Source organism: Babylonia areolata, chromosome 16 (assembly GCF_041734735.1).
Source record: "Babylonia areolata isolate BAREFJ2019XMU chromosome 16, ASM4173473v1, whole genome shotgun sequence".
In the NCBI taxonomy this organism is placed as follows: Eukaryota; Metazoa; Mollusca; class Gastropoda; order Neogastropoda; family Buccinidae; genus Babylonia; species Babylonia areolata.
In genome coordinates this window covers 8,641,187-8,654,693 of record NC_134891.1, presented here as the reverse complement: position 1 = coordinate 8,654,693, position 13,507 = coordinate 8,641,187, and the positions used below count along the sequence as shown (strand labels likewise).

The 13,507-nt window shown below is 42.2% G+C and overlaps 1 protein-coding gene across 2 annotated transcripts; it reads right to left on the bottom strand.

Moving 5' to 3' along the window:
• Positions 1-1,368: 1,368 nt before the first annotated feature.
• Positions 1,369-13,504, bottom strand: LOC143291117 (uncharacterized). Of its 2 annotated transcripts, none has more exons than XM_076600746.1 (2): positions 13,385-13,504; positions 1,369-11,234 (listed from the first exon to the last, which is right to left on the bottom strand). In XM_076600746.1, the coding sequence occupies exon 2, from the start codon at positions 11,014-11,016 to the stop codon at positions 7,045-7,047; it is 3,972 nt and encodes a 1,323-aa protein (XP_076456861.1). In that variant the 5' UTR covers positions 11,017-11,234; positions 13,385-13,504; the 3' UTR covers positions 1,369-7,044. The 2 variants fall into 2 exon arrangements, with proteins under 2 accessions (XP_076456861.1, XP_076456860.1); XM_076600745.1 differs by having other exon boundaries at positions 13,358-13,459.
• Between the last annotated feature and the right edge of the window lie 3 nt (positions 13,505-13,507).

The following is a 13,507-nucleotide window of genomic DNA, read 5'->3' as shown; positions in this document are numbered from 1 at the left end:
AATAAATAAAACTTCCATGCTTACCAAAAGAAGTTCCTGTTTGAACAAAAAATGATAATAATGGCTGCTCTTGTTGTTGGGTCAGAATATAAGATCAAAGTGCCAAGTTTAGAGAATACAAAAAATATAAATATAACAGTAAATGCCCATCCCAGAGGTGCAATATTGTTTTAAACAAGATGACTGGAAAGAACTGAATTTTTCCTATTTTTATGCCAAATTTGGTGTCAACTGACAAAGTAGTTGCAGAGAAAATGTCAATGTTAAAGTTTACCACGGACACACAGACACACACACACAGACAACCGAACACCGGGTTAAAACATAGACTCACTTTGTTTACACAAGTGAGTCAAAAACACAAAGAGCATGCATAAACTCAAAGCACTTTACCCACCCTTTTTCTTCCTCTTTCTCCAAGTTTAACCCCTTTACTGCCACTGGTCAGTGAAGGGAATCATCTCACTGTGATAAAATCAAGCCTAAAGGTCAGGATGTCAGTCACCATCATTTGTTTGAACTTCTTCCTGCTGGGTTTCTATTAGTTTTGTTCAGCACAATAAATCACACCGCTTAGATATATATATATATGTGTGTGTGTGTGAGAATGCATGTGTTTGATATCTACCTCTTAAAACATACCTGTCACACAAGGGCATTCTCACAACCTCGGTGTCATCATACTGAATCAGTTTCTTCTGCGAGTTTATGGCTAAACAACAGCACTCAAAAAACGGAAACATGATCCATGCAAAAAGCAAGGTTACGTTGATAAAATAAGCCGTTGAGTGCTGGTGACAACTGATTAAAGTGGAAGAAAATTTTTTTTTTTTTTTAAAAGATCCACAGTGTACAATTTCATTTCCAATACTCATTTTCAATACTGACTCTCACCCTCTATAGACTATGTTCTGGCTTTGACTAGGTATATGGTCCTGATGCCGCAAATGTATCTATAAGAAGCTAAAAACCTGACTTCCCCCCCCCCCCATTACATTTTTTACTTTGTTTACCATCACAAACACACACACACACACAGAGGAATACTTAGTAACAAACATATAGGTATCAAAGACGTGCAAGTTGTACTCTCAGATTATGCCTAATATCAAACAGTAACTGTAGTGTTATACTATAGTACACACAATTTATGTATATGCAAGCACACACAGACACACATTGCACACACGATATGCTTAACCACACTAACATTCAAGCATGCTAGCACACAAACACACACACACTCACACATATATATATATATATATACAACACACACACACACACACATATATACACAACTCTATTTCTTCCTCATGCTTTCCCAAAACAAACAAAAAATGAAAAGAAAAAATCTTTTGTAAAAAAAAAAAAAAAAAAAGTAAAACAAACAAAAGAAGTGAAAACATGAAAGAAATCATAACATAGCACCAAACTTGTCTCTCTTTTTTTTTTCTTTTTTTTTAATTTTTATTTTTATAAATAACATGTATGCAAAACTTCTTTGAAGTAACCTATTTAAAGCTCGAACAGAATTAAAAAACAAACAAACAAAAAAATGCCTAATACAAACATATAACCAAACTGGAGTAAAACCACTGATGTAAGATCAGCGCAGACAATGACACAAGAAGTAAACTGATACACACCACCTCTGCGACCACAAGGTTAAAGAATACATGCGCTTTCCATAAAATTACGATTGCATTAAAATAATTAAAATACACTTCCATGCATCCTAGATTATTCGGCGCAAAGTAGAACACACACACACACACACACAGAGGATTCATACTTCAGCATATCTTTACAAGGTACCTCTAACATGTTTTCACTTTCCTTTAGTCCACAGGCAAGTTGTAACTGGTAAAAACAATAACAAATCAATTCTGCACCAAAGATTAGTCTCAGCTTCACAATGAAGTGATAGGTGATCAGATAATTTGTATTTGTATTTCTTTTTATCACAACAGATTTCTCTGCATGAAATTTGAGCTGCTCTCCCCAGGGAGAGCATGTCACTACACTACAGCGCCACCCATTTTAAAAACATTTTTTCCTGTGTACAGTTTTATTTGTTTTTCCTTTTTATCGAAGTGGATTTTTCTACAGAATTTTGCCTGGAACAACCATTTTGTTGCCGTGGGTTCTTTTACATGCGCTAAGTGCATGCTGCACAATGGACCTCGGTTTATCATCTCATCCGAATGACTAGTGTCCAGACCACCACTAAAGGTCTTGTGGAGGGCGAGAAAATGTTGGTGGCTGAGCCATGATTCAAACCAGCGCGCTCAGATTCTCTCGCTTCCGAGGCGGACACGTTACCTCTAGGCCATCATTCCACTATCACCTGTCAGGCAGGTAAAAACTTTATTCCTTTTTTTTTTTTTTTTTTTTTTAAAGGCAGTTGGCAGCACCATGCCTTTCCACCACAGCTGTCTCGACCATGTCAGAGAGAGAAGGAAGAATCTGGCCCTGCATACATATTATATGATAGTTGTGTCCGACTAGAACCATCAGGACAGAAGAGGAAGCAACTGCTGTCCAAACAATCTCAGCTAGAATTTGATTCTAGTGGAGAGTGTCTTGCCCAAGTTACATGTTCACTCTCCTGGCCAAGAGGGCTTTAGGGTGCAATAGCTGAGTGGTTTAAGTGTTGGACTTTCAATCTGAGGGTCCCGGGTTCAAATCACGGTAACAGCGACTGGTTGGTAAAGGGTGGAGATTTTTCCGATCTCCCAGGTCAACATATGTGCAGACCTGCTTGTGCTTGAACCCCCTTCGTGTGTATATGCATGCAGAAGATCAAATACACACGTTAAAGATCCTGTATCCCATATCAGTGTTCAGTGGGTTATGGAGACATGATAATACCCAGCATGCATGAACCACGACAAAGTCATCAGCAAGTTGATGTTGGTCGTTTAACGGAAAGAAGAAGAAGAAGGGTAAGGACAGTGTTGGGATGGTCTGGCCCCAAAGGCCAGCCAGCTAGCCCCCAAGGCTGCAGCACTAACGGCCAGACCAGTCTTACCTCCTAGTTTGAGAGTCATAGTTCCTCAAAAAAGACTAAGCTGTAAATGGATTCCCATTGCAGTGGAGAAACTACTGATCTTAAAGCTGCTCTCCCTGGCCCTACACAACCCTATCTAGACATCCTAGTGCCCGCCACAGTGCTCGTGTAAGCTCATGTCAGCAATGTCTGTGTAAATATACACCTGACCAGGAAGTGAGCATCCACAGTTTTGAGCCCCATATATCAACCAGGATTTTTTTTTTTTTTTTTTTTTTTTTTTTTTTTTTTACCAACCCCTACTCCACACAGACAATGGCTGGTGGTCTGGGTGCTGGTCGCTTTGTTGAGATAAATAATAAACAAAGGTCCCATCCGCAACATGCACTTAGTGCATGAGAAAGAACCCATGGCAACGAAAGGAATGTCCCTGGCAAAAGTTCTGTGGATTACAAGTAAAACAAATACACACATGTATACACACACACACACACACACAAAAGGGAAAAAAAGTGCTAAACCATGTCAGCATGCTCCCCCAGGGGAAAACAGCCCAAATTTTACAGAGAGAAACCTGTAATGACTATGGGTAATACATCACAATACAATACTAAGTAAACTCATCTGAACGGACAGTGTGTAACCCAGCCTGGCCCACCAAACTGGGTCACACAACAACTAGTCTACAAGTTCTCATGGTAAACCTGCATGATACAGTATGTCTTTTCCAACATACACATACATGTTTTCCACCTTTCACTATTGGTCTGGGTACAACCAGCCTTTCAGACTATGAATTTGTAGCAAAACATTATCAACTGTGCTGGATGCATAATATATCGACAAAAATAATGAACAACATGCGAAAAGGAGGAGTTTGTATTATACTCCATGTTTGGTGATACATATACTTACCATGTCAAACTGATGCAAACTAGGCCTATCGGTCTGCTCTGCTTGGCCAAATTTCGCGCAGCTAACAGTGAAAAGATGCCCCACTTTGCCCGGTCCGCTCTTAGCCAATCAAACGCCTCTAAAAGCTATAAGCGCTGATAAAAGGGTTGTTGTTCCTTTTCAAGGGGAAATGGATAACCTGGTGTTGACTCAATCTCCACATGGGCAGGGACAGTAGCCTAAACTTCACATAGAGCACCACACTGTCACATCAAGTAAGAAGAAGAATTTAAACCTTTTTACAAAAAAAAAATAAAAAAAATATTACTACTATATAATACTGCACCAGATCTGGTGTAGTGTATATTTTATATATATATATATATATGGAGTGCTCAGTCCACATGCTTTCACACCTTGAAACTGAAAACTGAAACGGAGACTCACAGTATCCAGACAGGAAGCTTGTGGCATTTACAACCAGTTATATACATACATAAAAATTCATATAAATTATAATCATACATACATATGCATTCAAGTATGGCATACCATACACAAACAAGCATGTGCACACACTCACACTTTTTTTTTCTTTTCTTTAAAAAAAAATTTTTTAACACACACACACACACACAGAGCCAGCAGTTCAACTTAAGGAAGCACAGCGGTAAGTAATATGGTATATTGGTAGGCAGAACGGAAGAGGCGTGTTTTCAGAGACTTTTCAACTAAACTGGGGAATCCACATGGACTAAGAAGGGATAATGACCCACATCACTGGACCAAGACAGAAAAAGCACTGATGGACAGCACTCTGTTATCAGCAGCCGATTATAAAGATACAGGAGTATCTGGAGTGATGGCCTAGAGGTAACGTGTCCGCCTAGGAAGCGAGAGAATCTGAGCGTGCTGGTTTGAATCGTGGCTCAACCGCTGACATTTTCTCCCCCTCCACTAGACCTTGCTTGAGTGGTGGTCTGGACGCCAGTCATTCGGATGAGACGATAAACTGAGGTCATATGTGCAGCATGCACTTAGCGCACCTAAAAGAACCCACGACAACAAAAGGGTTGTTCCTGGCAAAACTCTGTAGAAAAATCCATTTCGATAGGAAAAACAAATAAACCTGCATGCAGGAAAAAATACCAAAAAAATGGGTGGCGCTGTAGTGTAGCGGCGCACTCTCCCTGGGGAGATCAGCCTGAATTTCACACAGAGAAATATCTGCTGTGACAAAAAGAGAAATACAAATCAGTATCAAAAGCAAGTCACAAAGATGCAGTTTGGTTTGAGGCATCAAAACACATGGAAGCAAATTCTAATCTATGGAGATAGATGAATGTCCTAACCACAGCTCTGACACATTTGATTGAACTCTAACATGGAGTCATCTACACTGAACATTTAGAAAGGAATAAATTCATCCAAAGTGGACACTGCTTTGATTTTATTAGTTCAATAACAATGTTGAAAGGAATAGAAATATGTGTAGTGCTTTTGTTTACCACAAAGTCAAATACCATTATTTTATGATTCTTCCATGTGTCACTGTGTATTCTAACCTATACATGTCTAACTTTAAGTGTATAATATGCCTGCATGCTTGCATTTATAAGTTGGATGACTCTGGCTCAAGCGACTGAGAAAAAAAACAAAAACAAAGAAAAACACTGCAAACAAGTGTATGTCTATGTTTGCTGCTTAGTTATTGATATTATGACAAAACATAACCAGTTCTTCATTCACGAATAACCACTCATCAATTCTCTGTCAAATAATCTGGATTTTACAAAATGATCTTTAGTCAAAATTTTAAACGGTGCAGTCAAAAATTATCCCTGGTTTTTACTTTTGCAAGGGAAATCAAACACAACCCAGTGTAATAATCAGCTTGTTCAAAGTTGTCACCTCTCCTTTCTTGGAAAAAAAAAAAAAAATCCTAGCCAGGCACTGGATTTCACCCAGGTTTCATAAATGTTCTCATACAACTCAGCGTTAGCATATGGCCAGTTTGACTTTGATTTGGATTATAAAAACATGTGGGATTTAAAGCGATATCTGCCCACCATTCTCCATCCACATGTATACCACCACACTCATCAGCCCATATACACATGTATCCCTGTTTTACCTGGAATTATTTTTACAATCACAGATATATGTTTACAACCTGAATTTTGACATGTCTCAACTGAAACAACTGTTTTTATACTGGTTAACAACAAACAACAACAACAAACAACAACAAAAACTTTGTCAAATGAAGTCGAAACAGCAGGTCTGGCATTAAAATTTAAAAAAAAAAGACAATGTCAAAACTATAAATTTTGAGAACAAGCATCAACTGCAAAAGAAACAACTTCACAGGAGCAGAACTTCTTAAATAAAACAAACGAAGCAGGTTGCCATTCTTGATCTCCCACTGCGACATCCACACTGACAAGTCAGGGGGAGAGGAATCCAAGAGTTTCTGTGCTCACACTGACTCTGTCTAGCGGAGACGGATGATGCCATTCTTTAATCTCATTCAAGTCTCTTCTCCTTCACAAGCAGTCGTACATATCCATACACAACATCCCGTCCTTCAAATCACCATGTCCCTTCATCAGTGGTTAGACACTGGCCCGATTCTGTAGTGAAGGGTTTCTGGGACAACAATAATCATGCGATTGTCAGCCTTGAATTTCAACTTGTTCAAGGCTTCACTATTCACAGTTCACCCCTTCCCCTCCAAATTTCTGCACCCATGGATCAGACTTTGGGGCGGTTCCTTTCATCAGACACCTGCACTGGTGTAAACGGCACGTTAACTCATTTCACACCAGTGGTATCAGTTTGATGAGCTCTGACGGTTACCTTCTTTGGAAGCAGCCATTTCAGGATAAGTCATTTTGGAAATGTTTTCAGATCTCTGGTGATAACTGTCTTTGGAAGCAGCCGTTTCAGGATAGGTCTCTCTGGAAACACTTTGAGAGCCCTGATGCCAACCGTCTTTGGAAGAAGCCGTTACAGGACAAGTCTGGAAACGCTTTCAGAGCTCTGATGATAACCATCTTTGGAAGCAGCCGTTACAGGATGAGACTCTTTGGAAACGCTTTGAGAGCCCTGATGGTAACCGTCTTTGGAAGCAGCTGTTACAGGACAAGTCTGGAAACGCTTTCAGAGCTCTGATGATAACCATCTTTGGAAGCAGCCGTTACAGGATGAGACTCTTTGGAAACGCTTTGAGAGCCCTGATGGTAACCGTCTTTGGAAGCAGCTGTTACATGATAAGTCTCTTTGAAAAAGCTTTCAGCGGTAGTATCACAGTCCATGCGGTCTTGCTGTGAGTTCTCTTCTGATGATCCACCAGTCGTACCACATACAAGCAGATCACCTTTTACACCTGTGGCAGTGTTTGTTCGGTGCTGGTGATCACCATGTCCTGAAGTGTGGAAACACAGTTCCGTATCCACTTCCTTCTCCTCCTCAGCACTGATATGATCAGGCCCATCTGGTTGGTCCTGATCTGAAGGTGCGGCTACAGTGTCAGCTTGCACTGGGTTTTCTGCACGAGCCATGACTGTGACTTCCTGTACTGGGTTTTCTGTTGGAGTGGTAACTGCACCATCATTCTGCACTGGGTTTTCTGTGGGAGTTAAGACTGCGTCATCCTGTGCTGGGTTTTCTGCAGGTTTTATAACTGCACCATCATTCTGTACTGGCTTTTCTGTGAAAGTGCTGACTTTGTCATTCTGCACTGGATTATCTGTGGGAGTTATAACTGTGTCATTCTGCGCTGGATTATCTGTGGGAGTTATAACTGTGTCATTCTGCGCTGGGTTTTCTGTGGGAGTTATAACTGTGTCATTCTGCGCTGGATTATCTGTGGGAGTTATAACTGTGTCATTCTGCGCTGGGTTTTCTGTTGGAGTTATAACTGTGTCATTCTGCGCTGGGTTTTCTGTTGGAGTTATAACTGTGTCATTCTGCGCTGGATTATCTGTGGGAGTTATAACTGTGTCATTCTGCGCTGGATTATCTGTGGGAGTTATAACTGTGTCATTCTGCGCTGGGTTTTCTGTAGGAGTTATAACTGTGTCATTCTGCGCTGGGTTTTCTGTTGGAGTTATAACTGTGTCATTCTGCGCTGGGTTTTCTGCAGGAGTTATAACTGCACAATCATTCTGCACTGGGTTTTCTGCCGGAATTATGACTGCATCATCATCCTGCATGGGGTCTTCTCTCTGGAAAATCAACTCTACCTTTTCTCCTGTGGCCACCACCGCTGAGTCCTTTGCTGGAGATGACATCTGCAGAGCCTCTTCTCTGGGGGGATATTCCACAGCTGGATATTCCTGTCTGGTTATCAGCTGTGGGATCTTATTTGGGGAGGTCACTAGAGCACTTTCACCAGCTGCCCCACCTCTATGTTCCAGTGATACCTGCTGAGGGTCCTCCCCAGGGGTTACTGTGCATGCAGTACCCTGATCTGACGCTACGTCTGTGGTTTCACCATCTTGGTTTGAGTCTCCCTGCTCTGTCTTTCCCTTGACCACACAATCTTTATCTGGAATCTCATCAGGGGCTGCTGTGTGTCCCTGCATTGCACTGGTTTCATCGCCCACACCCGTCACATGTTGGGTGTCCTGAGCCTGCTCTTTTCTGTCTCCAGCTGGATGCCCAGCTGAGCTCTCCTGACTGCTCTGTGTCCGGTTGTTGTCCTCAGTGCCGGCTGACGAAGGCTGGACTTTGTCCGATTCTGGAGATGAAACACTGGGTTCAGCCTGGATCTGTCCAGCTTCTGTCCTTTGAGCAATGACAGCGGTTTGTGGACTCTGTTCAACCTGCCTATCACTGGTATCAGTGGTGCTGCTCTCCTCTGTCTCAGCAGTTAAAGTGTGTGAACCTTCCTCTGTCCTGGAATCAGGTTCCTCTTTAGCATTACAAACTTCTGCTTCTTTCTCTGAAACCTGTCCGGTCAGAAAACAAGGTTCCTCCTTTTTCACACCTAACCCCTCCTCTGGACTCTTCAAAGAATGGTGCAGAGATTTTTGTGCCATTAAAGCACTCTTAAGAACGCGTTCACTCTGTGAATGAAGCTCATCACTTTGAGCAATGACCGGAGCGTTTTCTTTGTTTTCATTTTGCACTGAGAATGACGTCCCTGTGACATTGTCCACCTTTCCAACGCATCCCTCTCTTTGTGATGATGATGAAGCTTGATTTTTGTGCTCCTTCTGAGGAGTGAATGCCTCTTTGGAGTCAGGTATCTCTTTATGTGGAGCACTCTCTGCACTGCCTTTGATTCCATCCACTGACATGTCTTTGGATGACACATCTGTACCATCCTCGTCATCGTCACTCTCTGCAACCACCACATAAAAGTCATCCTGCATGTACGCTACCTCCCCAGGCAGTTTGGCATTCTGATTGTAGGAGCACACTTGAGGGTTGAAAGGAAACTCTGCTTCATCCTTCACAGCACCATCTGACTTCTGCTGCAAAGTCTCAGCCTTCACATCCTCCTTCCCCAAACAGTGAAGACTGCCCAGCAGAGGAAGTTCTTGTCTGAAAAATGATGTATGCAGCTGTACTGGATATGCATAAGTTGCTGCATGAGACTGCTGATGGTGATCTGAGCTAAATGTATGGTCTTTGGCTGTACCCCGACTCCGACGTTTGTTCACACTGCGGCGTTTCCTACCTCTGCCAGCAGCCCCCTTCAGCTTGTTTCCACTGGGACGTATTGAGGATCTCCACGCTCGATCATCATCTTTCCCCACGCTCTTCTGAAACTCAGAGTCAGAATCTGAAAATGAGGCATCAGGATGCTCCTCATCAAACTGACAACATTCACATTTTTTTCTCTTTGACAGATTTCGTTTGGGTCTGTCATTCCTGTCATGCACTGAGGTCAGGTTCCTTGAACATGATGCCACTGGATGCACCTCCCCACTGCCATCAGTGAGTTTCTCTCCTTGTCCTAACTTCACCCCGGACAAGGCATGCGGGTGTCCATGATGCACTGCCTTCTTCACTCGCCTGCCTCTTGTCTGTCCAGCACTCTGCACTGCCCTTCTGCCTTCCAACCCAAGGACTTTTCTCTGTCCGGGATCAAAGCCTATATCTTCAGATCTGGTGGGCTGAGCCATCCCCCTGCCTCTCTTTCTTCTTTGTGTCGGTGTTCCTGAGGCAGCACCACCAGCATCTGTGACAGATGAGATCTGAGGGACCCTACCCAAGGCAGAACCACTCTTAAGCTGATGCCTCCCTCGGTTTTCTTCCAGACCCAATCCTGGTCTGCTGTCTAAGCCACAGTAACGATAGTTCTGTAATCGAGTTGATGAAGCACCGTGCACTGAGTGTCGAGTTAAGGGTCTGCTGATGTCTTGGACCCCTGACAAACCAGCCTTTGATCCAGACCTTGTTTCACTGTTCCCTTCTGTGGACGTGGAGCCAGGAATCAGCATGTCCTCTTGAGCTCTGCGCAGAAAAGACTTCTTTCCCAATGGCCTCTTGTCCGTTTCAACAATTGAAGACTGGCTGTTCAAGTAGCGTGATCTCTTTGAGGGAGGTTCTTCTTGTGGACCGTGCAGCCCCTGAGAGCTGTGATGCACACTCCAGCTTTGTTCACTATGAGGTCGTTTGCCTCGTTTCTGCCTGACTGGTCTCCCTGTCCTGAGTGAAGCCACCACCAGCTCTGCTGCTAGTGGATTCTGTACTGCCTTTTGTCCTGGGACAGTTTTCCCTGCCTTCTTCTCCCTGGACACAGATGGCACTGCAGAATACTGCGAAGTGTCTGTCATGTTACTGTTGGCTGTGATCTTGCTAGATTGTTTTCCCTTCTGCCGCCCTTGTACCACACTCTGATGTCCCATCTCTGAAGCCCCACCATTCTCTTCAGGGCTTGTTTTCAGCCCTGGCCGCACTGGTCTTGCCCCATGTAAAGAAGATGCCAAGGACGTCCTCCCCCATGCAGATGCTGCCGGCGTTCCTTTGGGTTTGAGCGGTCTTCCCCACATTCTTTGTTCACCGACAACCTTGGCATCATGAAGACTGTCTTCTGGAGCTGTCAACCTTGATGATGAATTCCGGCTTGACTTTTTGTGCCCCCGCTGAGCCATGCCCACAGAAACACCAGCAGCAGCCTGGGGAATGACACTGCCAAAAGCCAAGTCCAACTTCCAAGGAAGAGCAAGGAAGATGTGATAATGCCCAAGATGTGCAAGGCAGGAAATCAGTCCTGTGGCATGGTGCTGGAACTGGTCCTTCTCTGCCGGCAGACACAGACCCTCTGGTTCATCAGTTCACTTCCAGTGTTTCCAGTTCTGCAGTATGGGTCCTGGAAAAATAACAGAAATTAGCATTACTTCTTCAGTCAGGAAAGAAAAGGACCAATCTTCAAAGATTAGTGGTGGAAGCAACTGGTAGAGAGAGAGGGTATTAGTGACAACAGATGTCACTCATTGTCAGTGCTCACAGACACAATAACAAATGGGTATCTATGTAGTGGACTAAAAACAAAACAGAAAAAATGCTGTGGAATTCTTGAGGTTTCAGTGTGTGTGTGTGTGTGTGTGTGTGTGTGTGTGTGTGTGTGTGTGTGTGTGATGGTGAATCTCTTGTACTGAGATGCACCAAAATGACTGAAACTGCTTTCTCAAGCTGATGATCAGAAATAGTTGAAGCATCAACTGGAACTGTAGAAGACAATTGTGAACTTTTATGGGCTGGTTCCATAGAAGATAATGGGGGTGATGAAGAGACTGGCAAGACTGACGATCAGTGAGTTACGCTGTACACAGCAGCCCACATAATGACAGTATCGCTGACCAAAAAAGCAGCAGTGGGAGCAACGCTCTTGGTATTAAGCCAAAGCAGGGGATGTACAGAGGTAGAAATAGCCCTGAGGGGAACTGGACAAAGTGTAGCCGATCAGAGATGGGGAAGTGGAGGAGGCCGAGGGGTCATGGTCTTATAGTTACAGTATTTGAGAGGAGCAATGTTATGTAGGACCAACAAACAACATTCAGCCTGTTATTCATGACTTTACTGGTGACAGTGGACTGAGAAAAATACCCACATAGTAGTTTTAGTACAAAGTGCATTGACTTTTTCTCTCTTTATGTAGATATACTAGATGATGATTTAAATCATACATTTATTGAGGAAACCAATTTGTATGCACAGCAGACATTTCAACAGGTGCAGGCAAATCTAGGCAGACAGAAAAAAAAAGTACACCAGACTATCGACAGATACAAATGTGTTTGAAATGAAACAATTCTTGGATCTGATTTCATTGATGAGCATGATGATATTTTGCAAGAAAACTGATTTGACTGAAAGGATTAGACATCTATGTTGTTATCACTTGGAGTAGTAACAATCAATCATATACATACATTACATATGTCTCTTCTTCACTGTGGTTGTTCTAGTATAATTTCTGAATAAATACAGTTATTATTCATTAATTGTCCAGTTTTATATCATATCACTGTGCAAATGAACAGATTCATATTGGTAAAATACAAAATTGGAAAACTGCATCATGTGTTTCTTATTCTTTATTCACTTAACTTTCAGAAAATATACTTTTAAATTTAATGTTTTATGGGTCTCTCAAATAAGAAGACACACAGATCTTTTTGAAAGTACCTTTTTTTGTGAATAATCCCTGTCAAACAGATTTTACTTAAAATCTTATTTCCCTGGCAGCAAAAGGGTTAACTAAGTGATATAATTAATTCAGTGTGTGTGTGTGTGTGTGTGTGTGTTCACATACATGTATACTGTGTGTGTGGGTGTTCATGTGCGTGCATGCGTACGCATGTGCCTCTGTATTTGTGTGCATACACACTACAATGGACAGATGACAGGTGACACAGTGAACCGGTATATGGATTTAGTCATTTACATTGCTGCTGGCATCACAAATCAGAATTATGAGAATGCAAATTAGACATGTTGAAAAACCATCACTTTCATATAGTTTCAAAACAACAGCAAGTAATGTTTTTACCTTTTTTTTTTGTTCTTCTACTTCATATCATAAAAATTCATAGTTCTTTCTGGGAAAGAAGAATGAGAAGCCTAATGTAATAACAGCCAGGTTTAACAACACTATTCACATCCTGGGTTACGCGCTGGTCAGGCATCTGCTTGGCAGATGTGGTGTAGTGTGTATGAATTTGACCGAACGCAGTTACGCCTCCTTGAGCTACTGATACCGATACTGTTACTAATAGTAATACTGTACACATTGAATCTGATCCATAGTGCTCACCGATCCGAACTCTTGGCTTGTGCTTCCTCCACTCGACAGTGTTAAAAGCAAGTATCGTTGTATCTTTTATATATAAAAAAAATTATAATAAACAATATATTTGACTTTTCGCGCCACGTTATTATTGTTCTTGCACACTTCGTCATAACACGTGTTGTGCCGTGTTCGTTACATACCTGTGCAAAAGGAAGAAAAATTCTCACTGTTTTTAGATGCTGGAACACTGCAAAATCATGAAAATGCCACCACGTTGCCAGAGTGATGAAAGACAAAAAAACCTCATCAAATTATATACATTCTGCAGCTGCAGTTTTCACTTCAACTTG